The following is a 23,706-nucleotide window of genomic DNA, read 5'->3' as shown; positions in this document are numbered from 1 at the left end:
GGCAAATAAACATTATTCCATCCATTTGTTGTTATAAGTAACCTCAATGCATCTTCAGACTAATGAAGTCCGACGTCCTCACACAAAAAAAGACAACAGAAATGAATTTGGAAGATATTTCATGTTGTCTATTTTTACCTGTTCTCTATTTTTTGCCTGTGATACATAGCAAAGTCATTTATTTATGAAACTGAAATGTTTTCTTTATTGAGAGGTCCATTCACTGGAAGTGACTTAGTAAAGGCCAAATGGTTTCAAAAAAGCTGCTCAGGTCTGATCTTTTTTCACTGTTTTGTACAGCAGAGAGAAAGTGCTCCCTTAATGTGAGATTACCTCAGGTATTCCAATAAGGCTAAACAGGTGCCCAATATATCCTGCTTTGTCCTTTGTTTTATAATCCATTGCTACTCCTTCTGATCAGGCTTTGTCACAATCATTTCAAAAAGTGCTTTTAACTCCGACTGGAATTCACACCAGCTACTTAAGAAAAGATACTTATAAATACACCATGATGCTCAAAAAATATTGTAAACAACACCATTCTTATAGGGTGTACTATAGTTCAAAGCTGGATGATTGAGAGAATTTACCATCAGAGGACAGATATGTTAATTTGATAGGGAGCTCTGCATCCCTCTAATGGCACAGATTAGAGACTGATCCGATTAGGATGCTCCTCTCGTGCCACGCTTTTTATTTTTAGAAACCTGAGACACCGTGGGGACGCATAAAGACTTTTTCAATCACTGCAGATCTCCAAATAAATAAACTCATTTTCAGGACAAACGGTTGCTTTGAATGCCTTGAATAATGTTTATTTTTAGAGGCTTGTCAGAAAGCCTTTTTGGCTGATGTTCTGTGATTGTGTCGTGTTTTATTTTCTTCCCTGCTGACCAGAATAGAAACGAACTAATCTGTCCTCCTCCTCCTCTTCTTCTCTCTGTTTCTTGGCTTTTGTAGAACTGTAGCTCTCACGTCAGGAGAGCTGTGGTCACCTGCTTCTCGGCCGGCTGCTGTGGGCGCCATGGAAACCGGCCTGTCCGCTACTGCAAGCGTTGCCATGTCAACCACCACAGCAGTGAGGTGGGGGCTGCGGCGGAGACCCATCTGTACCAGACCTCGCCCCCTCCCATCAACACCCGGGAGTGTGGAGCGGAGGAGCTGGTGTGCACTGTAGAAGCTGTTATAAGGTGCATTCATAGTGTTTACACTGACTGATTACAGACACAGTTATAGTGAATGTAAATATTGAATACATGTGTATATTTGTATCAATTCTGCATTCAATCGGACTTTATTGGTCTGGTTTTTTTTCTCCTTTTTTGCCTTATTAATATGTCTCTGTGAATCCTCATTTCCCCCCTTTATCCTCCTCGTTCCTATCCAGCCTTCTCAAAGAAGCAGAAATACACGCAGAACAGCGAGAATTCGAGTTGAACAGGCGCCGTCAGATGGGCCTCTCTGCCTCCCACCACTCTCTGGACAACATTGAGTTTGACAACAAGGAGGACGACCAGCACGACCAGCGTCTCCTCAGCCAGTTTGGCATCTGGTTCCTGGTGTGTAATCAAAGGCCGTTGCTGTTCCCGTCAATAACAAGGACTTGATAACGATGTGCACACTACATGGCTTCTTATCACTAATTTCATGGTTACCTAGCTGATTAGTTTACTTGTTCTGCAGGTGAGCCTGTGCACACCCAACGAGAACACACCCACAGAGAGCCTGGCTCGGCTGGTCAGCATGGTGTTCCAGTGGTTCCACTCCACCGCATACATGATGGACGACGAGGTTGGAAGCCTAGTGGAAAAGCTGAAGCCTCAGTTTGTCACCAAGTGGCTGAAGACAGTGTGTGAAGTGCGATTTGACGTCATGGTTATGTGTCTGCTGCCCAAGCCTGTTGAGTTTGCACGGGTAAGACCAAACCCCCGCAATGTGTAAAGATACAGTACGCGGAAGGAGTTGTAGGAAATGCAAAGGGTATTGGGTTATATAAAAGAAAATTATATCAGGCAAGTGTTTCAAATTATTTTTGTTTAGCCTGTCTGTGAACACTTTTCCCCAGGTGGGAGGATACTGGGACAAGTCGTGTAGCACAGTGACCCAGCTAAAGGAAGGCCTCAACAGGATCCTCTGTCTGATACCATACAATGTCATCAGTCAGCCACTGTGGGAGTGTTTCATGCCTGAGTGGTTGGAGGCCATCCGCACCGAGGTGCCCGATAATCAACTAAAAGAGTTCCGGGAAGTTCTAAGGTACATCCACTACCTCAAAGTTTGCATTTAATACTTAATATTCCTGTGATAAAGACATTTGTTAATTTATATAAGCAAGACTGAGGGCATAAAATATGTTATTGTAAATTACTTGTATTTGTGATTTTTCTACTCTGATATTCAAAAGCATATGGGTATTTTTATTTCTCTGAAGATTAAAGTTTTATACTGTAACAGTTTTGTTCTGAACCACTCAGTATTAGTAAAAGAAGACATTGTTCCAGTAATACTTTCAACTCAGATATATTGTAGCGGCCAGGCAGTGTGGGTTTAAAGTGACAGTTTCCATCAATAGTCTACTTGTCACTAGCCTTTGAAGCATGGAATAATAGGAGTTGGAGTCATTTTGAGCTAAGTTGTATCATAAGTTCAAGCTAAGTAAAACTAACTAGTTTGACATTTTGGGAAAAAGCTGATTTTCTTTCTTGCAAAAAGTTACATGAGCGGGAAGGCAGCCATATTTAGCATCTGCACAAATGCCGGTAAACAAACTACATTTTGTTCATGATTAACATTAGGATACATATTTTATTGAAAGCTAGGCTAGCTGATTCCCTCGCTTACAGTTTTTATACTAGGTTAACTGCTTCATGGTTCCAGCTTCATATTTAATGTGATAGTAATCTTTTCCTCTTGGTATACTCGACTTTAGTCAGGTAAAAGCATTTTAATTATTTGAGTAAATTTACCAAATTTAGAAGAAAGTGACAAATTCCAACTCACTAATGTGTTACATACAGGATAGGAAACAACCAGACACATAAAATGAAACTACATCATCAACTAACAGGAGTAAACTGAACATCATGTCTTTCCTTTTGCTTGCAGTAAGATGTTCGATATTGAGCTCTGCCCCCTTCCCTTCTCCATGGAGGAAATGTTCGGCTTCATCAGCTGTAGGTTCTCGGGCTACCCAGCCTCTGTGCAGGAGCAGGCTCTGCTGTGGCTGCATGTAAGCACTCACACATGCACACACACACACACACACACACGCTGTTTTGTTGTTCAGTTGACATCCTGCGGTTCTGTCCACAGTGCGTGTGAATTGAACAGGTTGTCATGCAGTCTGAGTCTGAGCAGGGGCCCTGCTGAATACAGATCTGGGTCACAGAATGAGAGTGAGAGATAGGAGGGATTTAGACTTTCCTTCCATATGCACTCACAGCTTGTGGCCCTGTAACCATGAATTTCAAGTTTTCTGTTTAAAGTGAGATCAAAAGATTGCATTCATTTTACAATCACCAAAAAAGGTCACATTCACATCGGACAGAGAGGAGGTGGTCAGTTTGACTCTGTACATCTTCCTCTTCTTGTTCAAGTTCTCATCACTTTAACAAGCAGTACGTAACTATACTTATAGTATTTATGCTTTTTTCATAACTTTTTTTCTCAGATGATTTGGGATGAAAAAAGGTCCCCTGAAGTATATCTGAATTTCTTTCTAGAAAGTCACGTTGTTATTGACTCTATGAATTGTCCTTTTCAAATGCTTTGAGCAGCTTGAACAAAATGGAATTCCTCCATACTTAATAAAGACAATTTGTAGTCTTTAAGAATTTGAAAGAGAACAAAAACTATCTTAATGGCAAGTAGAGAAATACAGTATAGTTTTGATTATTGTGAAATATCTGATCCTTTGTGTTAACTTAGGTGCTGTCAGAGCTGGACATTGTGGTGCCTCTTCAGCTGCTGATTGGGATGTTCTCTGATGGAGTAAACTCTTTGAAGGAGCTGGCCAATCAGAGGAAGGCACGTGCCTCTGATCTGTCCGGCAACATGGGGACTCGCAGGGTGAGGAACACAGCAGTGCAAAGGCCGCACCGACCCTCAATAATTGAAGATTTTGGGGCGCCGGTAGCCTAGTGGTTAGTGCATGTGCCCATCGTACGGAGGCTGTAGTCTATAGCCAAATAGTTCAAATCCGACCTGTGGCTCCTTTCCTGCATGACCTACCCCATTCTCCCTCTGCCCAATTTATGACTCTATCAACTGTCTTAGCTCTGAATAAAAGCATAAAAATCCCCCAAAATAAACCTAAACAAAAAAAAATAGAAGTTATTGCAAAAATATATATTTTATTTTTATTAAAGTTATCAAAACAGTTATAAGAGAGTTTTTAGTATCAAGATGTCCACATTTCTACTCTTCTTGGTCTGTATTTTCTACAATTCATTGGCATATATTGTATGTTGCTATAGTAACTACCAATCTCTAAACATAGATTAAAAGGTTTAAGGAATTTGACTGTGATGTAGATTTCTCAAAGAATTTAATACCCAGGACGCTCTGGAATAATGTGCCATTAGAACTGGCAGTAACAGGGGAGCATTGGATATTAAAAGACTGCCAGAAGCTTAAACAGTTCGGAGTTTGAAGTGATTTTACTGTATATAATGAAGTCCTTTTTGTTCTTGTAGGTGAGTGTGGTGTCTGATCCAGGTCGCCGCGGGCAGCACAACACCCTCAGTCCATTCCCGAGCCCCTTCAGAAGCCCGTTCCGCAGCCCCCTGCGCTGTAGTCCCTTTAAAAACCTTGGTCATGCTGCTGGACATTGTGCTCTGGATTTGGACTGTGACGATGATGACATGAACCTTGGCTGCTTCATTCTCATGTTTGACCTCGTCCTGAAGCAGGTGACACAGAAATTCATGAAAAATGGCTTAAATGTTCACATTTAAATTCTTACAGGAACTTTTGGATACTCTATGGTTACGATATTGCTGCAATATTCTCTAAGGCCCCTCCCCCTTTTATACAAACCTTATGTCACTAAGGATACAATTAATTTTACACACTATGCAACACAGATTAAAGAAAAGTTTTCTTCTATCTCATTCATGACAAAAGCTCTCAAAGGTGGGCTCTTGAGATTTGTTCCTCGTGCTCCACTTTTTGTTTCCCTGTCTTAACATCCCCCCCCCCCCGTGCTGCCCCAGATGGAGCTCCAGGATGATGGTGTGATGCTGGGTCTAGACAGCAGCCTTGGGAAGGATATCGTGGGCATCATCAACAACGTCTTCCAGGCTCCATGGGGGGGCTCGCACACCTGCCAGAAGGATGAGAAGGCCCTTGAGTGCTGCCTGTGCCAATCCAGCATCCTATGCTACCAGCTGGGCTGTGAGCTCCTGGAGAGGCTCACCCCCCGGGAAGAGATACGCCTCGTGGTAAGACACACAGCATGATTTTTCATACACAAAATACAAAAAAGCAGATGCATGAAGCAGGTAAGCCCAAATAAAAAAAAAGTGTTCCTGGCTTATCTAATGACATATATATAACATAAAATATGTTTATTCTAATCAGAAGTTCTAACATTTCTTGACCAATTAATATTTGAAATATATTGAGAATACATTCTGAGAGGGTTTGATTTCCTCAACAGGAACCTACAGATTGTTTGGAGGAAACCTTGCTCTTCTCTCAGCCTGATTTCTCCCTCGGCACTGAGAATGGAAGTGAAGAGGGAGACAACCCAAGCAGCGCGCCCACTGACAACCCCAACAACCAAACGCCTGATGATGCATGTGTGTATCAGCACTACACCGTTGTGTTAGAAAAAAATATTCATTGTCATTATCAGCCAAAACTGAATATGATTTTCATCCCTAAAGAACTAGATCAACATCTTCGGACACAGGATGTGCAAATGTCTTAGCTAAGCTATGCAATTAGCTCAACATTTATATTTTGGGCTGTGTCTTTTTGTTAAAAGAAATTGGGATTTTTTTAATAGAAAAATGCATTTATACTGAATGAGGAACTGTTTACTAATGTTAGTATGGTAAACATGATGCCACAGCTCGTCAAAAGTTAGCTGAGCTTAACATGATAACTGGCGCTATATAAAACAGCAAGTTAGCTTCCCTCCAATTGTAGAAAACAAACAAAAACATTAAAAAAATATGCCAAAAAAACGATATCTCTCACAAAGGAACATATTATATCTTGTTTGTTTAATCCAATCACCACTTAAGGTAGAAAAACACTGAAATGATGTTGATTTTAGGAATCATGTTTCTTCTCATCCTTAAACCATGTCTGTTCCTTTTATATTGTGGAGTACATTGAGGTTTCTTTTTACACAACGATCTTCTTTATTCCAGCCATGAAGAATAACTCTGATAAAAAGTTCTCCTACCAGCAACTCCCTGTGTCTTTGAAGCTCATTTACACAATTCTACAGGTATGTAGAAGTATGTAGTATGTATGGAACAAGTGAATATTAAAATGTAGCCATTCCAAAATGTTTTATATAGTTTATTTGAGTGGACATGTTAGTCACACATCTTTTCTGTGTCAAGGAAATGTCCAAGTTTGAGGAGCCGGACATCTTATTCAACATGCTGAACTGTCTGAAGATCCTGTGTCTCCATGGAGAGTGTTTGTATCTCGCTCGCAAAGATCACCCACAGTTTCTGGCCTATATCCAGGAAAAGATGCTCATTCCAAGGTATTTGTTAACTGCTCTCTAACACAAAAGGCACAATTGTGATATCCAAAAAAAACAGTTGACAGCCGTATGATTTTATGTCTGATTCTGTGTTTGTGTTTCAGTCTTTGGTCCATGTTGAAGTCAGAGTTTTGTCAGCTGGCCTCTCTGGCTGTGCCTCAGCTTCTACACGCACTCTCTCTGTCACACGGGGCGGACATCTTCTGGAACCTCATCAACACAAACTTCAACAGTAAAGACTGGAAAATACGATTTGAAGCAGGTGAGCGATAGTGAAATAATATAAAGGATTATATACAGTTTACGATCTCATGTGCTACTACAGTCATTTAACCAATCCATCAGTTTATTGTAAAGTGGTTATGACTGTATGAATGACATGTACTGTACAATAGACCTCCAGTCTGCTGATATAATATCCACCTAAACCACTGCTTGCACACATCTCCCTCTTCTGTTGTCATGGTTACCCTTTTGCTCAGACAGGCGGAAAATAGGAACTGTGGGATTAAAAAGGTTTTTCTCGCCTTGTGATTGGCAGAGAGGAGCTGTATGACCTTGAGACAGAGGCAGAGGACAGGGTTCGGACTAGATATATACTGTAGATAATGGAAATTGTGAGGGACAAATAAAATGGCATGATAGACAAAAAAACAGTAAATGTTTCTCTAATGTTTAAAATTATTAGCAGTGCACTGCATAGTGCATACTAATAACCAAGAATATGCTTTTCCACATGGGAAGATCACACATCATAGGTTTCATCATGACTAAGCTCGAATGATGTTGACAACACATTTTACTATACCCTCTTATAATTAGCACTGATACAAAAACATGTATAATTATGGACATGAATCATAAAAACATTTAAAGAATACATATAAATAGAGCCAACATGCAATGTGCTTTTGCTCTTTATAGTCTCTTAACTCCACACTGACACCTAGTGGTGAACACAGGGTGTTAGTCATCAGCCTGGAGTGGATGAGTTTATAGATTTCAGAATAAAATGACTATTTTTAGATTTAAATCTGATTTTCTTTTTTAAAAAGCCGCCAGTTACTTCAAGTAGCTCTATTTCTAAAATGAAAGCATTCTGATTTTGTACACAAAGGGAAATTGGGAAGTTGTGTCTTTGAATATAGACATATTTTTATCTTTATTTATGCAATTGGCCATGTAATATGCATAGAAGAGACAAAATGTAGTTTGAAAAAAAATCAATTATAATTTGTTTGACTTTGACCTTCATCTTTCTCGCCTTTCGTAAGCCTATGTCAATGTCTAAGACAGATCTGATGTCTTAGAAACACTAGCTAAGTAATACACAAACTTATCTTTATTAACAATCACATGGTTTTACAACGTAGCTTTCATATAATTATAGTTTAAACTGGACGTGTGCCAGCTTGGTTTCCCTCTTAAACTGTATTATCAGTCTCACTTTTTCACTCCGTACTTTCATAAAACCTTCCAGTGGAAAAGGTAGCCGTGCTGTGTCGGTTTTTGGACATCGGTGCAGTGACGAAGAACCACCTGCTGAAGTATTCTCTCGCCCACGCTTTCTGCTGCTTCCTGGCCTCCGTGGAGGACGTTAACCCAGCCGTGGCCACCAGGGCCCGACTGCTGCTGGACACCATCAAGAGGCCAGCCCTACAGGTGAGCTCATCCCTGTCACATCTGTCAAACAGAAGGGGGAACATTCTCTTAGACAGGGAATTTTGAGCAGTTTGAGGCAATTTTATGAATCCACTGACAAGCATCAGACTTTTCTTCTGGATCTTAAATCACATGTTTGTGTCTTACTGCACCAACATTTTGGCAGTACTTATCTTTGCCTCTGAGTTCACATCACATTTCTTTAGAGGATGTTATAGGAGTACAAGGATTGTTGAATAGCTTCAGTAAAATATAAATCATGAATCCTGGAATATGACTGAATATTTACTGCAGAGGAGCATGTTGTATTATGAAAGTATTTACATTATATACAATAAGAGCAGCATGCAAACATTTATGACAAATAAGTGAGAATAAAATACTCCACTCCATGTTTTTTTTTCTTGTGGAAGTTAATGTTGGGATTTATTTCTATGGGTTACAACTCACAATAAGGCTACAATTTATGATTATTTCTTACCACTGACCGAAGTTCTAATTATTACATAGAATTACTGATTTATTATTTGGTGGGGAAAAAATGGAAAGTAACAATCACATTTATACTGTACAAAGCCAAAGATGAAAAGTTGAAATTGGCTTTAAATCTGAGCAACAGTCAAATCCCCCAAAACATAAAAAAATAGGTTAAAATATTATTTTCATTTAGTCAATTGATCAATAAATGAAACACTTAAGGTTGAATAATTGTGTCTGGTAAAAAAAATAAGATTTTATTTTATATACACTAATGTGGTCAAGTGTTTGCGTATCCATCTCCTGCTTTGACACTTAACATATCCTTACATATCCACATACTGTATTCTTTTTGTAATAGTATTCACAGAGCCCGACTGACTCTATGTGTTTGTGTGGTTTATTGTTTTCCAGGGGTTGTGCCTTTGCCTGGATTTCCAGTTTGACACTGTAGTGAGGGATCGTCCCATCATCCTCAGCAAACTTCTGCTGCTTCACTTTCTTAAAAAAGACATTCCTGCCCTGAGCTGGGAGTTCTTTGTCAACCGCTTTGAAACGTTATCTCTGGAGGCTCAGCTGCACCTCGACTGCAACAAGGAGTTCCCTTTCCCCACAAGTACTTTACTTCTATCTCTCCATCCACACTCTTTAAAACCTGCATGTTGTTTGACATCATGTTTAATGTAATTGAAATATTCTGGCTTTATAATGCTCCAAATTCAGGTTATGCTCTTTCTTTTGACAGCAATCACAGCCGTACGAACCAACGTAGCAAACCTCAGTGATGCTGCGATGTGGAAGATAAGAAGGGCCCGTTTTGCGAGGAATCGGCAGAAGAGCGTGCGTTCCCTCCGTGACAGTGTGAAGGGAGCCCCGACTGAGTCTAAAAGAGCCTTTTCACTCCCAGAATCACTGAGCAACCGACTTCGTGAGTAGAACAGATCAGCCAGTGTGTCCGCCTATTTATTAAAATCTGGACCTGTGTCTTTTTCACTCATTCTGTACTCTAACAGTGATTGCAAATACCTGCAGAGACTTTGGTTTACCTCCATTCCTATGTGTAACTCATGCCACTGTCAGCATAGTCCTAATGTGGTGACCAATGCTCATTTTCTCTTCCCATCATGAGAAACCAAATGCTCTATTATTTGCAAATACTCTTTAACCCTTGTCCTGTCCTATTTTCCCAATGTTTCTCGCCTTACTTGTTTGTTCTCAACTTTCATCTCACTGTATCGTCTGGGACGTTTTGTTTGAATTTTCTGGGAGATCGAATGTGTTTTTTGTGTTATTTTGATCAAGATGCCCTTATTTCTAAACGCCTATGGATTTCATAGTGTTTTGAGGCCATAACGGTCAGTTCCTTTGTGGTTCAGTGTTTTGTGTTAGCACTTGTTGGATGACAATGAAACTCACACACATGTCCTGGACTATTCCGCCTGTATATTCTCTAAATTGTGTTCTTCATATGTGGTTTTTAGCTTTGAGGCTTACAAGGCAAGAGCACTCTGCCCCGACACTGGGAGATATGATAGAGAAAGTCCTGCCAGGTAAATAACCATTAAATCTGAACCATACAATATTCTTCTTCATAATCTCATCCTATAGGAGAAAAAGTAGATTATCGGTAAGCTAAAGTAAATTTTCCCATCCTACCTCAGGCTTGCCCTTTTTTTTTGACACGAGAGATTGAAATGCAACATTCTTGCTCAGTTAGATACACATGTTTTATGTTTACTCCATTTCCCATACCATATTGCTCTGATGTATTTGTATTGCATGTTGATTCCTCCACCTCTCCTGACAGAGAAGTGGACAAGTTGACTCCCCCTACCTCTGTGCTGTAACCCTCATCCCCCTGTTTCTGCACCCTACCCTCCTCCCATCTCCTCCTCTGTCGCAACACTTTTCCTCCCGCCTTCTAACCCTGACACTTCAGCCCGTCTTTCAGGCCAAACCCCATCTCCTGAGGAAGACACGGTTATCAGAGACCTTCTCCCCGAGGACGCCGGCATTGACCATCAAACTGTGCACCAGCTCATCATGGTGCTGATGAAATTCATGGCCAAAGACAAGAGCAGCGCTGAGGCAGACATCGGCAGCGCCAAAGCTTTCAACACAGTGAAGCGTCATCTGTATGTCCTGCTGGGATACGACCAACAGGAGGGCTGCTTTATGATCGCCCCTCAGAAGATGCGCACCTCCACCTGCTTTAACGGCTTCATCGCTGGCATTGCACAAGTAACGGAAATATAATGTCTTATCTGCTTATTATTTTCAATACTTCCAAGTTGCATGAAGAAAGTAAAAAAACAACAACAAGATAAAATAGCTTTAACTGGCATTTCTTTCAGGTAATGGATTACAATATAGGTTTGGGGAAGCAGCTGCTCCCTCTAGTGGTCCAGGTGTTGAAATACTGCACCTGTCCTCAGCTGAGACATTACTTCCAGCAGCCGCCTCGATGCTCTCTTTGGGCACTGAAGCCGCACATCAGACAGATGTGGCTCAAAGCTCTGCTGGTTATCCTCTATAAGGTACTCATTGTGTCAATAGATTGAAATGAATGGATAAATATTAACACAGTGTCTTGGATCAAATGTTAGTCCACCTCTAATAAAATACATTGTTACACATTTTCTTAATTTTTATGATGTACCAAATAAATTACAAGGCGTCTAAAATGAATAAAACATGCAAGCTTGTTATGTTTTTTCCATGCACCACAGTACCCGTATAGAGACATGGATGGCAGTAAAGTGGTTCTCCATTTGATCCACATCACCATCAACACTTTGAATGCCCAGTATCACAGCTGTCGTCCACACACTACAGCCGGACCACTCTACAGTGACAACTCCAACATGAGCCGCTACAGCGAGAAAGAAAAAGGTAAAGCAAAATAAAGAATCTTGTTCATCTCAACAGTAGCCAGCTAAACAGATGTGTACCAATAATGAGTATTTGTTTGGACATAGCATCTGGCTATAATGGAGCTTAAGACCTTTGCTTAGTGACTTTATGATATATATTTACATTTTTTAATTGAGCTGACAATCCTTTTGTTATTGATGGTAAATTATGAAACCATTAAGATTTGAAAGAAATGAAGCTGTTCCCCGATTAATTTCTCTCCTACAACGCATCTGTTTGCCACTTAAATGCAGTTCTGGTGTCAATTGTTTTCTCTATCTCAGAAGAGGACAGTGTATTTGATGAGTCAGATGTCCATGACACGCCAACTGGAGCTGCTAACAAAGAGTCTCAGACCTTCTTTGCCCGTCTGAAGAGGATCGGGGGCAGCAAGTCTGTGAAGTATCAGCCGGTGGAGCTAAATGCCAAGAAAAGTAAGAAGCAGAGGCTTTCAAATTTAAGTGTAGTATCAATTTGATATATATTTTTTTCTCAGCAGAACATGTTTTTGAGGTTGCAGGAGGCTTGTAGATAAAGAGTTATTTTTCCCTCCCTGTGTCAGGTGAAATTGAGCTTTCAGAGTACCGTGAAGCCAGCGCCCTTCAGGACAGCATCTTGCACTGTGTGAGGGAAGAGAGCACCAGAAAGAAGCGCCTGCAGGCCATGCACAAGCAGAAATCTCTGGACATTTCAAACACTGACTCCATCCTCTTTAATCTGGACGAACATCGACGTAAATCCTGTATCGATCGCTGTGACCTGCAGGCGCCCCCTGTGATTCTACCCCCCTCTTCAGCCATGTCCCACAGCAGGCGTCACGGCAAGGGCTCATCTGGCGGCTCTTCAGTTTGGGTGGAGGGCCTTGATGCTGTAGATCGACGAGGCTCTCGAGGTGGACATTCGGACATCTCCAAACCTGTCATCCCAGAAGTCCGCCTCAGCTGCATGGAAACATTTGAGGACAAGTTGGACCAGGGCTCGCTGGGAGGATCAGGTCAGGGAAAAGAAGATCAGGACCTTATTGATCTCTCCTCCGACTGCACCTCCATCCCAGAAAAACACTCCCTGCTCTCTATGTCCGATAGCGACTCTTTAGTATTTGAACCGCTGCCTCCTCTGAGGATCGTAGAGAGCGACGAGGAGTTTGACCTTAACACCCTCATCGCCTCCAAATTCAACGTTAGTCCAAAGGTCTCTGCTTCTCCTGCAAGCAGCAACACTTTGCGGCTGTCTCCTGTGGTTCAAGTGAGTGTCGAGGACTGTTCCAGTGGCAAAAAGACCCCTGAACTTCCTGGCTCTGAGGAAAAAATGTCAAACCGTGTGACTCCCAGCACCTCTCTGGATCTTCCCGACCGTTTGGAAAATGTCTGTCACGAAAGCCCCATGACCCTGAAGCAGAAAAGAGACCTGCTGAGGAAGACCCCGCATGTCCCTTACTCCTCTCTAGACGATGTGCCCATTACCCTGGAGGATATAAAGACCGGGGTGGGACTTGGAACATCTCCCTCTGGTAGAACCATCTTTTTAGATATCCCAGAGGACAACACAGAGCCTCTCTCCTCACCGGAAAAAAGCAAGAGTGTCAGCAATGATGAAGAAGAAGAGGACGGGGACGATGAGGATGATGACGACATGGGGGATGAAGTGGACAGTGATCTAAAACCTGACAATGATGGAGGGGAGGATAACGATGAGGCAGAGTTTAAAATCCAAATTGTTCCTCGACAGCGGAAGCAGAGAAAGATAGCTGTCAGTGCCATCCAGAGGGAATATCTGGACATCACGTTCAATATGTTCGACAAGCTGGGCGGAGAGCAGACCGCAGAGACAGGTAAGGAGAATAGATCCTGCTGCTAGTTTTTTAAACCTTTTCTACAATTCATTTTTTAATTTCAGATAAGATCAGATCAGATAAGATAGACTTTAATTTGGGTCACGTTCCCCACCTTGCTGGAGTATTTATTCTTGGTTCCAGGCATTCACTGGTTTCCATATATGCGCAATATAAAAATGCAAAGGCAGATGCCAAAAACTAAGCATATCTTTCATGGTGTTCTGCTGACTCTCTCTCTCAGAACCTAAGTCTTGATTATTTCAGTCCATTCACCCCCAGACTCCCTGTAGATTTGAGAATGTTTACTTCACTCATAATTTTTAATACTTAAAAAGAATACTTTCAAACTCGCTTTCAAACTCTTACAATATTTTAACTTTTCAAGAGTAGATGTGTTAATTTCAGAAATCTTTTCTTGATTGGTCCCTTCAGAAAAAAATCGGGCTCTGATTTTTCTGTTCTAATCTTCCTGTGAACCACATGGTTTTACATGTTTTACATGTAACATGGGTTTTATATATAATAGTTTATAGTTAGAATTTCACTCTAAGCAGACATTATTAACATAAGCTGATATAGTGAAAGCAGCCTCTTTTAAGTCACATAGCCACATGTAATATTAGAATATTTTAATAATGAGTTCAAGCTAAATGTTCGCTGTGATGGGTCACAAAACTTAAGAAAGTCACCTTATAGTTTTTCACACCATATTAAAAAAAACTTCAGACCAATAGAAGCACGGCATGCAGGGAAAATGATCTGACTATGTACTAAAGCACTGGGATTTATTTTGAAGGAGATACATCTGTCTAACACACTGTTTGTACAGCCTGGTTTAAGATTCTAAGAGCAAACTCATTCCAGCTACAAGATGTCCTGTGATGTGTTTCTATGATTATGTCCACTCTTTTTTTTTTTTACTTTTGAGATTTTTCTGTTACAACGAGAAGCTGTGAAACTATGTAATTTGACTTGATGTTAAAGAAGTAGAAGTTGAACACAATAAAGTAATTTCATTTTCTTAAAGTGGTGGCCCAAAACAAAAAAAAATCACTTAAAAACTCATAATAAATTAGCATTTAATAATCTGAAATTATCTCTAGATCGTAGCAAAAGAAGTGCTCATTACCTCTAAATCTCTATATCATTTGATATGAATTTATTTTTTACCGGAAAATTTAAGCTTCTATAATCCTGCCCAAATGCCATGCCCATTATTTACCTTTACTGCCTTACAGATCACAAAGTTCTGTCTACATTGGAAATGCCACGAGAATCTGCCTCAGCCCCAACACTCGAAGCTGCTATTCCTGAAACAAGCCACCGCTCTTCAGTGTCAAGTAGGATCCAAATACTTCTCTTTGGTTAATATTAGTACATTTAATTGTTGTGACTCATTTGTGAGGGCCTTATAATAAATAACCTTTTTAAATAATGTATTTGCTGTCCAATACTACCAGTGGAAACTAAATAGAAGACTAATCATGCGATAAAATCACATAATAAAACTTATAATAAAAGAGTTAAATTCATAATAAAATGTAATAAATGGTATGTTTAAAAAAAACATTAAAATTAGTTTTTATTATTGGTCAAAAGACTGAGCTTGATTGAAGTTTCTCTTTCAGGAGAATTTTTTAAAATGACACTCAACATGTCTTTTAATATGTTATTCAACGATTCCCATGGTACCACCACGTTCCCTTTTTGCCGTCTTTGTAGGTATTTGAACCTCTGTGTTGTTTTTGTCTCTCTGTAGCTCAGTACCGTCAGGTGAAGCGAGGCTCTCTGGGAGCTCTGACCATGAGTCAGCTGATGAAGAGACAGCTGGAGCATCAGTCCAGTGCACCACACAACATCAGCACCTGGGACACAGGCCAGTCACTTTACACTTTGCTTCTTTTTAATCCTAGAATATGCCCCCTGAGGAGATTAATAGACACACTGTATTAGCCAAAAATAAAAGATGATTATCAGCATGTAATAGCTGAATCTTTCTGAAAGTATACTCTTGTTTTATCTTATCACTGTTCTGTTCGTCTGCAGGTCCTACAAAAACCAGTCTGCTCTCTGCACCGAGCACAGTCAGTATGTTCGTCCCTGCACCTGAAGAGTTCATTGATGAGCAGCCAACCACAATGTCTGATAGGTAAAGGAATCAGTCTACAACTGTATGTCTTTTAAAGAACCATCTTGATTCCTAAAGTGTCCTGGTTTGCTGTTCTGTGATGTCCCAGGTGTCGTGACTGTGCAGCAGTGTTGGAGGAATACGACGAGGAGACTCTCAGCCTAGCGGTGGTCGTCCTCTCCATGTTCATCCACCTCAGCCCTGATTTGGCCGCTCCAATGCTCCTCGACATCATGCAGTCTGTGGGCAGGTACAGACTCTCCAAGCGGACTACATCCACACAGCACTTCACCGTTAAATGAAGTTTCATAACTCACCCTTAGAGCTCATGCATAATTCATCCCCTCGAGTCCTAATCCACTGCTTTAACTTCTTTCAGGTTGGCATCCAGTGCCAATTTTTCTGGACAAGCTGAGAGGTATGAGACGTTAAAGCCGTCACTGCTCACATATTCACTCTGCTTAAAGATGAGTTTAATATTAGATGTGAAGTGTGGCAGTCTGTCAAACTTCTTTTTCTTTTTCTTTTTTTGCAGTATGTTGATCCCTGGGAATGTGGCAGGTGTAGCCAAGCAGTTCCTCCGCTGTGTGTTTCACCAGCTGGCCCCTAATGGCATCTTACCCCAGCTCTTCCAGAGCAACATCAAAGGTCTGCACACTCTACTCTAGGCCCCAGCGAAAATTATTGAAACCTATAGTACAGTCATATTATTTATCATGTATCATCATATTAGTAACATCTGTTTTTTTTTCTATAATAGTAAAACCCAACTTAATAGATTTTTTAATAAAATGCAAAGAATGGAATACTGCCCAAACTCATAAAAGTGTTAGCTTAAGGGGATTTTTTTTTCCATGAGGAGGCATGAGGACATACATCAAAAGATAATCTCCCAGAACTCTCTTTTAAATATTTCAAATGCCTTTAAAGACACAGCACAGTCCTGTTGATCTTAAAACAAACTCTTACCAGTTTGTTATCAGGTTTTTTTTGTTATCAGAGTAAAATTTTAAAAGAAAGTTCCCTGGAGTTTTTCTTCTGATTTATATTTATGTTGCCACTGGTTATTCTTTTTACTAAGCCTTGTATGTATTTCTCTCTTTCGTACAGATGGAAGTTTTCTGCGAACCCTCGCGTCCTCCCTGATAGATTTTAATGAACTGAGCTCAGTTGCTGCACTCAACATGCTGCTGGAGGTGATATTTTACTTCATATAACTGTGCTGACTCTTTCCACCAGCAGGAGGAGCTCTTGTCAAAGCAACGGCCTTTGTGACTGCAGCTACATGCACAGCATAAGCCTTTTTAAAACAACAAATCACTTGAGCATGGAAGAAAACCTGCATCACTCTGCACCACTGTACCACTTTATTGTTGCTGTTAAGCTAAACAAATGACACAGATAAGACCCCCATGATGCATGAGCTCATTCGAGCAATCATCTGTGCTTCAGTGTCCTAAATCCTCAGCCTTCATCATGAGCATTGTGATTGATCAGGAAGGAATGATCAGTAAAATGGAAAAATCTTCGCTTATAGAATGTCATTATATAACCCTGTTATGGTTATATGCCTCTGTGCCCTCCAGGGCCTGAACAACAAGAAGAGTCTGCCAGCAGGGGGCACAATGCTTCACTGCCTGGAAAACATTGCCACATTCATGGAGGCTCTCCCCATGGACTCTCCTAGTAACCTGTGGACGACAATCTGCAACCAATTCCAGACCTTCCTCACAAAGCTGCCCTCTGTGCTTCCTCTGAAGGTAGATATCGAATCTTCCAGTCACCTAGTCATGCTCTGATGTGGTTTAATGCGATTAAGTCCCGAGGAAAGAGCATCTTGCAGTGTCCTTGTCAGGCTCAATAGGACAAATTAAAAAAATGTAATACATTTGACTCTGACGCATTTTGACCTTGAAGGTCAGATTAATTTACAATAATCTAATTTACCACACCAAGTCCAGGAATAAGGGAATGCACCATGAAATCATTTTAAGCGTTGACATTTTTCAGTTTTTTCAATTTCTCTTGTTTTTAAATCTGTTTGTGTCGTTAGTGCCCCATGGATTCCAGCTTGAGGATTATCATTTGTCTGCTGAAAATCCCAACTACAAATGCAACCCGGGTAAGCTCTGAGCAACTTTTCATGCTTAAAGTTCAAATTCTGTCCTTTGATATCTAACTTTTTCACTACTTTTCCATCCTTCAGAGCCTTCTGGAGCCGTCCTCCAAGCTGCTGAGCTTTGTCATCCAGTATGGCATGTTCAGTCTCTCCTACCTCGTAGAACTATGTGGACTGTGTTACAAAGCCTTCAATAAGGTACAGTTAAGCCTGCTTACATGACTTTTTTCTCGTTTGTGGGAGAAAAACATGTGCTGAAATTCAGTATTTATGCCGTCTCGAAAGAGTTAAACCTTTTAAACTAATCTGCTGCGTTAAAAAGCTCCTGTTCCCAGGCTTCTCGCTCATCACTCTTCTGGTGCTGAACCTACTCCCTGAGTCTCCAGCTGGCCAGAAATGTGGCCACGTGTCACACATGATTAAGTAGGCAATCAGCCAGTATTGATTAACATGATTAGTTGGTGTGCTAGGGGCTGAGGATGTATGGCGTGTTTCTGAGTGGCTGTCTCAGACAGAGATGGAGCCAGGCCTGTCTGCACTGTTGGGCCAGATGGATCCTTGGCCCTCCACCACTGTCAACGCTGCATGCTTTATGTCTCCTGCAGTATTGATTTTCTTCTCCTTCCTTAATTCCTCACCATATAATATCCGCTTTTTCAAAAACCTGGACTCACTATGAGCTATTGCTTTTGGAACCTGTCCTGTGCAGTTGTTTTATGGAGAGGTGAGGGAAGCACAGGGAGCATTTTTTAAATCTTTGGAGGTCACGTTTAAGAACACAAAGTCAGGTTTTCTAGTCTTGCCAAAGTTTGTCACAGCATGCATCATTTGTCATAGCTGCACTTCACTATTAGCTTGGCCCTCTAGCTTAGGGACAGCTTATGATTTGCTATTTACCAAATGGATATGCTCCAATAAGTTTTAATCATGAGAGTGCCACTACAGGTATGCGCATTAACAAGCCACACAGAGTGAAATGTGCAGAAGCAGCTCTGCATTGTACGTGCATGTGCCTAAGCCAAACATAAGCAAACATGACTGCATAGAGAAAAAGAAAGAAGCAAAGTGGAAGCCAGAAGATGACAGTGTGGTTTGTAAACAGGCAGCTGGGCTTTGTGTGGAGGGGATGAACAAAGAGAGCAGCCTGTCCTCAGGGAGGGAGAAGGCAGCCTGACAGCCTCATCTGAGCTGCCTGGGACTCAGGGAGGAGAGATCTGGACTGGCCTAAATCTACTCCTCAGCCTCGCCATTCTCTGTCTATTCTCTGTCTATTCTGTCTCCCTCCCTCCTCTCACTGCCTGTCCTTCCTCTTCTATTCAGACTACAGAGTTTTTGCTCCCCTTGAAGCATGATTAAGGAGGAGTGATAAAAGAAAAAAGCAGCCTTGCTGCATCAGTACATTTACTCCACTCTCTTTTCTCCTTTTTGCATCCAGGAGAGAGATAAGTTCTACATGTCCCGCATTGTGGTGTTAGAGCTTCTGCAAGCTCTCAAGTTCAAGTCCCCTCTGCCTGACACAAACTTGTTACTGCTGGTCCAGGTAAATATACTCTCTTAAATGCACTTCCCGTTACGGGAAAGCAAAAAAAAATCACGGTGCTTCATTCTGAATAAATGTTAAAACCTACGAAATCTCTCAGTTTGTTTGTGCAGATATTGGTACACGTCTAGCAGAATCCACCATCATCCAAAAGCACATGATCGCCACGCCGCCGGGGGTAAGGCTTTAGTTGTTTGTGTTCTTGGCTCTTATTAGAATTAGCCTCATAAAACAGCATGGAGCAAAATGAGACCCCGCTGTGAATCCTCCTAAAGGATAAACTGTTTTTGTTCCCCACAGTGCACAACAGCAGCCATGGAGTGCATGAGACAATACATAAGTGAACTTCTGGACTTTATTGCAGATATGCACACGCTAACCAAACTTAAAGTAAGTCTTGTTCTCTAATCTGAGTGCCAAAACTTGCTTATCTTACCATAAGCAGTCTTCCATATTTTACATTGTTATGCTTCCTCTTTTGTTCCTTACTCTGCATAATTTATGCAGAGCCATATGAAAGCTTGCTGTCAGCCCCTGCATGAGGACACTTTTGGGGGCAACCTGAAAGTGGGCTTGGCACAAGTCGCTGCCATGGAGATCAGCAAAGGCAATCACCGCGATAACAAAGCTGTGGTCCGTTATCTTCCCTGGCTCTATCACCCGCCATCAACCATGCAACAAGGGTAAGAATACAGGTACATATAGACCTGTCACCTTATTTTAGTAATACCTAGGCTTTAATCAACAATAGTTAGACAGCAGCAATTTAACTGTGACGTCAAGCTTGGGACAGGAAGCTGCTATGATGTTTTAATGTCATACCTCTTGATTCCAAGTTGTGAGATGGTAAATTTAGAGTTCGTGACAAATCATCATTTTTGCACCATGGTTCAGCTCCTAAAAAGACAAAGGACAGTGAAACTGAGGGGAGAAATCTGGCCATATTTCAGGTTATAACAAACTCTTAGATAACCAGCTATCTAAAGTCAGACAACAGCTATTGTTAGCATTCAGCCACTGATACTAATATTTCAGTTTGCCTGTAAGTGGTTGAAAGCTAGCATTTGTGTTTTGTAGTGTTAAGTGACATGAAATGTTTGCAATGTTACGCTAGCTAGGAATTTACTTTTAAGTGTTGTTTTAATGGATGTATTTTAATGTTAGCATTAGCATTTGTTTTGTAGCTAATGTTTATTTTTCAAGTGTGATGATTGCCCTTGAATTATGGACAGATCTGCATCTTGATTTTCACTCCCCTTTTACATTTCAGTTGCTCATAAATCATTAAGTAGATCTAGTCAGACATCCTTCAATTAGTCAATCTACTACCTGGAATACGGTAGTACAACACTATGTCAGTGTTTGACCCTGAGCGTGTAATGCAAGGTCAAGATTTGGAAGATAACCATCCAATTCTGCCTTCAGCCAACTTCACTATCGTAAAACAATTTTAAATTCTTGTACTTGAGCAGAAATCTTTAACCAAATGAAGACGTGTAACCTGGTGAACCAAACACACATTAGCAGAATTTCTTGAAAGTTGAATATTCAGTGAAACCCTTTAATGTATGTGAATATAACTGTTGGAAATGAATTGTGGGCTGATTTTATAAACCAGTTATTTTTCTCTACAGGCCAAAAGAATTCATTGAGTGCGTGTCCCACATCCGTCAGCTGTCTTGGCTGCTTTTGGGCTCGCTGACACATTGTGCCCTGCACCAGGGCTCCACCTCCTGTATGCCTATCCCTCTAGATGCTGGCTCCCACATCGCAGATCATCTTATAGTCATTCTCATCGGTTTCCCTGAGCAGTCAAAGGTCTGACAGAAACAAATCCTTCTAAATCACTCAACCCAGGTTTTGTTTCGCTAATATGACATGTAACCACCTGTTCTATTTTTTATGTCCCCCCAGACGTCGGTGCTGCACATGTGCTCTTTGTTCCATGCCTTCATGTTCGCCCAGCTGTGGACCATCTACTGTGAGCAGGCAGCTGCTGCTCCATCCCTGCTTAACCAAAACCAGACTGAGTTTTCTTCCAGTGCCATCCTTACTGGCCTGGAATTCTGGAGTCGGGTTACACCCAGCATCCTTCAGCTCATGGCTCATAATAAAGTGGTGAGTGCTCTGCCTTAGCATTCTCCGCCGGGGGTCTCATTATCATCATCTTTATTGATGGACTCAGGAGTACGTTAAAAATAAAACTAGCTTAGCTATGGACGTAAAAGGGGTTCGGAAGAGTGGAATGCTTGTTAATTTGTGAATTTTTTTTTTTTTTTCTCCCAGATGGTGGAGATGGTGTGTCTTCACGTCATTAGTTTGATGGAAGCCCTGCAGGAGTGCAACTCAACCATCTTTGTCAAGGTTTGCTACATAGTATTTATCTACATGGATTATACAGTATAAGATTCATTTATAGATGGACTTAGACATCTCTGTTTTTTTCCCTATAGCTTATTCCAATGTGGTTACCCATGATTCAGTCAAACCTTAAGGTGAAGCTTTTAAAACCTTTGTCATTATACATTATACATAAAAAAAAATGCTAGTAAATAGAGTCTTTCAATGATTTCAACCTCGATTTTTTCATTACCCTGTCTTTGCTTCTTCAGCATCTGTCTGCAGGGTTGCAGTTGCGTCTCCAGGCCATCCAGAACCGCGTGAACCACCAGTGTCTGCAGGGCCAGACTTCAGGTACCCCTCCGTTTGCTCTGCGCAAATGGCTGCAATGCACCCAGTTCAAGATGGCTCAGGTGGAGATCCAGTCATCTGAGGCCGCCTCGCAGTTCTACCCCATGTGACCTGCTCTGAGGGTCCAGTTGGGTCCTTAGACCTGCATGCATCCTCTCTGTCTGACCAAAAAAAAGAGACTCTTATTTAATCTGATACTGTGTGGAATACAATTTTCGGCACCTTTAGTATATTTATGCTAACTCTGTCACATTCATATTCTATCACTTTTTAAGTTGCTTGGTTGCAAGCTGGATAATAAAAGTACCAGTTTTCCTAAATGTTGAGAGACTCTTTGTCATTTCACATGAATTGCCGCCCCCTTCAAAAATTTAAATGTGACATTTACTACCCTTTGATTTGGAAAATGTCCAGTTTACCATAATGCAGGTGGCAGGAGTGATAAAATCAGCTCTGTTCTTTACCCTTCCAGACGAAAAAGCAAACCTCAGGTGTATCCGGGAAAATTACATGACATGCATTACTCAGCTCCCGTCTGAGATCCTTGTCAGACTGTCAGTCACGCTGCCTCCTGCCATCAGAGCTCCGATCGATCAGAGGCCAATCTGACTTGCAGTAGCAGCTTTATAACTCGATAAGGTGGAGCCAGACATTGGAGGTAAACAAGACTATTTCGGTTGTACACCCCCGCCCCCCAGCCCCAAAGTGGAAAGCCCCCCCATCCATCCCAATCCCCTCGTCATTGGCAGCAGTGAAACAGATTGGCCCATGCATATACCAAGCAAACACAATTACCTTTGGCCTAATGTGGTTTGTTGTGATTAAGCATTGTTGTGAGGTCTAACCGCATTACCACGAAGCTCTTGTCTGAGAATAACAGATGACATGACAGCAGGGCCTGAGAGCCGAACAGCACATTAATCTTTGTTTTGATTCCTCGCTGCTGCAAGGATTTCATTATCAAGCTTTGGGATGAATAAGATATGATATAAATTTATTTAACAGAAATAAGCCCCAATTTTGCAATTTTCATGTTTTTTTCTTTTTACTTGACTTTTAGTCACTGCATGTTGAAGAGCACCCATGTTTGGAGGTGTGTGATAAATGAGTCAGTCGTATAATGATATCACACAATATGACTAATAATGACACACACACACACACACACACTTACGTACACAGTCCCACACACACTCCTGGTTGACCCCGAGCTAGCTGAATCAGGCTGCAGTGCCCCTTCTAATCAACCTCTAGTCCTGGCTCATCAAAGAGCCTATCTCCTGCTGTGTGCCTCTGTGTATTTAAGAGATGCTGGATACAGGTGTGTTTGTGTGTGATTGTGTGATTGTGTGTGTGTGTCCCAGCATGTGCATAGGTGTGTGTGTTTAATCAAGTCCCCCTTGCACTGGGGTTGCATCTGTCAGCCACTGCCACCGTTGTGATCGTTTGAACTTGCAGCCCTTTTTTTTCCGAAGAAGCCCTCTCTCATTAGCAGAAGCTTATGTAATCAGTGTCCCACAGGTATCCAGCACTTTCCCCGCCCTTGCCTGCCCCCCTGCTGCCTCCTGGAGGAACATATGGGAGCACTGACCTGATGAGCAGGCAGCTGGAGGTA

At 41.4% G+C, this 23,706-nt stretch overlaps 1 protein-coding gene across 6 annotated transcripts in view; it reads left to right on the top strand.

Moving 5' to 3' along the window:
- Positions 1 to 22,411, top strand: part of LOC109992569 (unc-79 homolog, NALCN channel complex subunit) — a 33,572-nt gene extending 11,161 nt beyond the window's left edge. For 2 of the 6 annotated variants that reach the window (XM_065966233.1, XM_020645245.3), the window contains exons 12-51: positions 961 to 1,190; positions 1,388 to 1,559; positions 1,684 to 1,914; positions 2,066 to 2,256; positions 3,106 to 3,229; positions 3,928 to 4,068; positions 4,695 to 4,910; positions 5,214 to 5,441; positions 5,660 to 5,801; positions 6,381 to 6,460; positions 6,579 to 6,727; positions 6,832 to 6,989; positions 8,208 to 8,389; positions 9,281 to 9,482; positions 9,612 to 9,794; positions 10,348 to 10,416; positions 10,806 to 11,107; positions 11,221 to 11,403; positions 11,596 to 11,758; positions 12,064 to 12,213; positions 12,342 to 13,610; positions 14,852 to 14,953; positions 15,373 to 15,489; positions 15,660 to 15,762; positions 15,851 to 15,991; positions 16,121 to 16,159; positions 16,277 to 16,389; positions 16,852 to 16,937; positions 17,328 to 17,501; positions 17,795 to 17,863; positions 17,948 to 18,058; positions 19,296 to 19,400; positions 19,501 to 19,578; positions 19,701 to 19,790; positions 19,908 to 20,083; positions 21,035 to 21,218; positions 21,315 to 21,518; positions 21,687 to 21,764; positions 21,854 to 21,895; positions 22,013 to 22,411. In XM_065966233.1, the coding sequence (XP_065822305.1) occupies positions 961 to 1,190; positions 1,388 to 1,559; positions 1,684 to 1,914; positions 2,066 to 2,256; positions 3,106 to 3,229; positions 3,928 to 4,068; positions 4,695 to 4,910; positions 5,214 to 5,441; positions 5,660 to 5,801; positions 6,381 to 6,460; positions 6,579 to 6,727; positions 6,832 to 6,989; positions 8,208 to 8,389; positions 9,281 to 9,482; positions 9,612 to 9,794; positions 10,348 to 10,416; positions 10,806 to 11,107; positions 11,221 to 11,403; positions 11,596 to 11,758; positions 12,064 to 12,213; positions 12,342 to 13,610; positions 14,852 to 14,953; positions 15,373 to 15,489; positions 15,660 to 15,762; positions 15,851 to 15,991; positions 16,121 to 16,159; positions 16,277 to 16,389; positions 16,852 to 16,937; positions 17,328 to 17,501; positions 17,795 to 17,863; positions 17,948 to 18,058; positions 19,296 to 19,400; positions 19,501 to 19,578; positions 19,701 to 19,790; positions 19,908 to 20,083; positions 21,035 to 21,218; positions 21,315 to 21,518; positions 21,687 to 21,764; positions 21,854 to 21,895; positions 22,013 to 22,201 (6,966 nt within the window). In that variant the 3' untranslated portion in view covers positions 22,202 to 22,411. Of the gene's footprint in view, positions 1 to 960; positions 1,191 to 1,387; positions 1,560 to 1,683; positions 1,915 to 2,065; positions 2,257 to 3,105; positions 3,230 to 3,927; positions 4,069 to 4,694; positions 4,911 to 5,213; positions 5,442 to 5,659; positions 5,802 to 6,380; positions 6,461 to 6,578; positions 6,728 to 6,831; positions 6,990 to 8,207; positions 8,390 to 9,280; positions 9,483 to 9,611; positions 9,795 to 10,347; positions 10,417 to 10,805; positions 11,108 to 11,220; positions 11,404 to 11,595; positions 11,759 to 12,063; positions 12,214 to 12,341; positions 13,611 to 14,851; positions 14,954 to 15,372; positions 15,490 to 15,659; positions 15,763 to 15,850; positions 15,992 to 16,120; positions 16,160 to 16,276; positions 16,390 to 16,851; positions 16,938 to 17,327; positions 17,502 to 17,794; positions 17,864 to 17,947; positions 18,059 to 19,295; positions 19,401 to 19,500; positions 19,579 to 19,700; positions 19,791 to 19,907; positions 20,096 to 21,034; positions 21,219 to 21,314; positions 21,519 to 21,686; positions 21,765 to 21,853; positions 21,896 to 22,012 lie in introns of those variants that run through there. The other 4 variants (XM_065966230.1, XM_065966231.1, XM_065966232.1 and 1 more) reach the window with 4 other exon arrangements.
- The last annotated feature ends 1,295 nt before the right edge of the window (positions 22,412 to 23,706 follow it).

The sequence above is a fragment of the Labrus bergylta genome, chromosome 18 (assembly GCF_963930695.1).
Source record: "Labrus bergylta chromosome 18, fLabBer1.1, whole genome shotgun sequence".
Lineage (NCBI taxonomy): Eukaryota > Metazoa > Chordata > Actinopteri > Labriformes > Labridae > Labrus > Labrus bergylta.
This window is presented reverse-complemented; position numbering and strand designations above follow the sequence as displayed.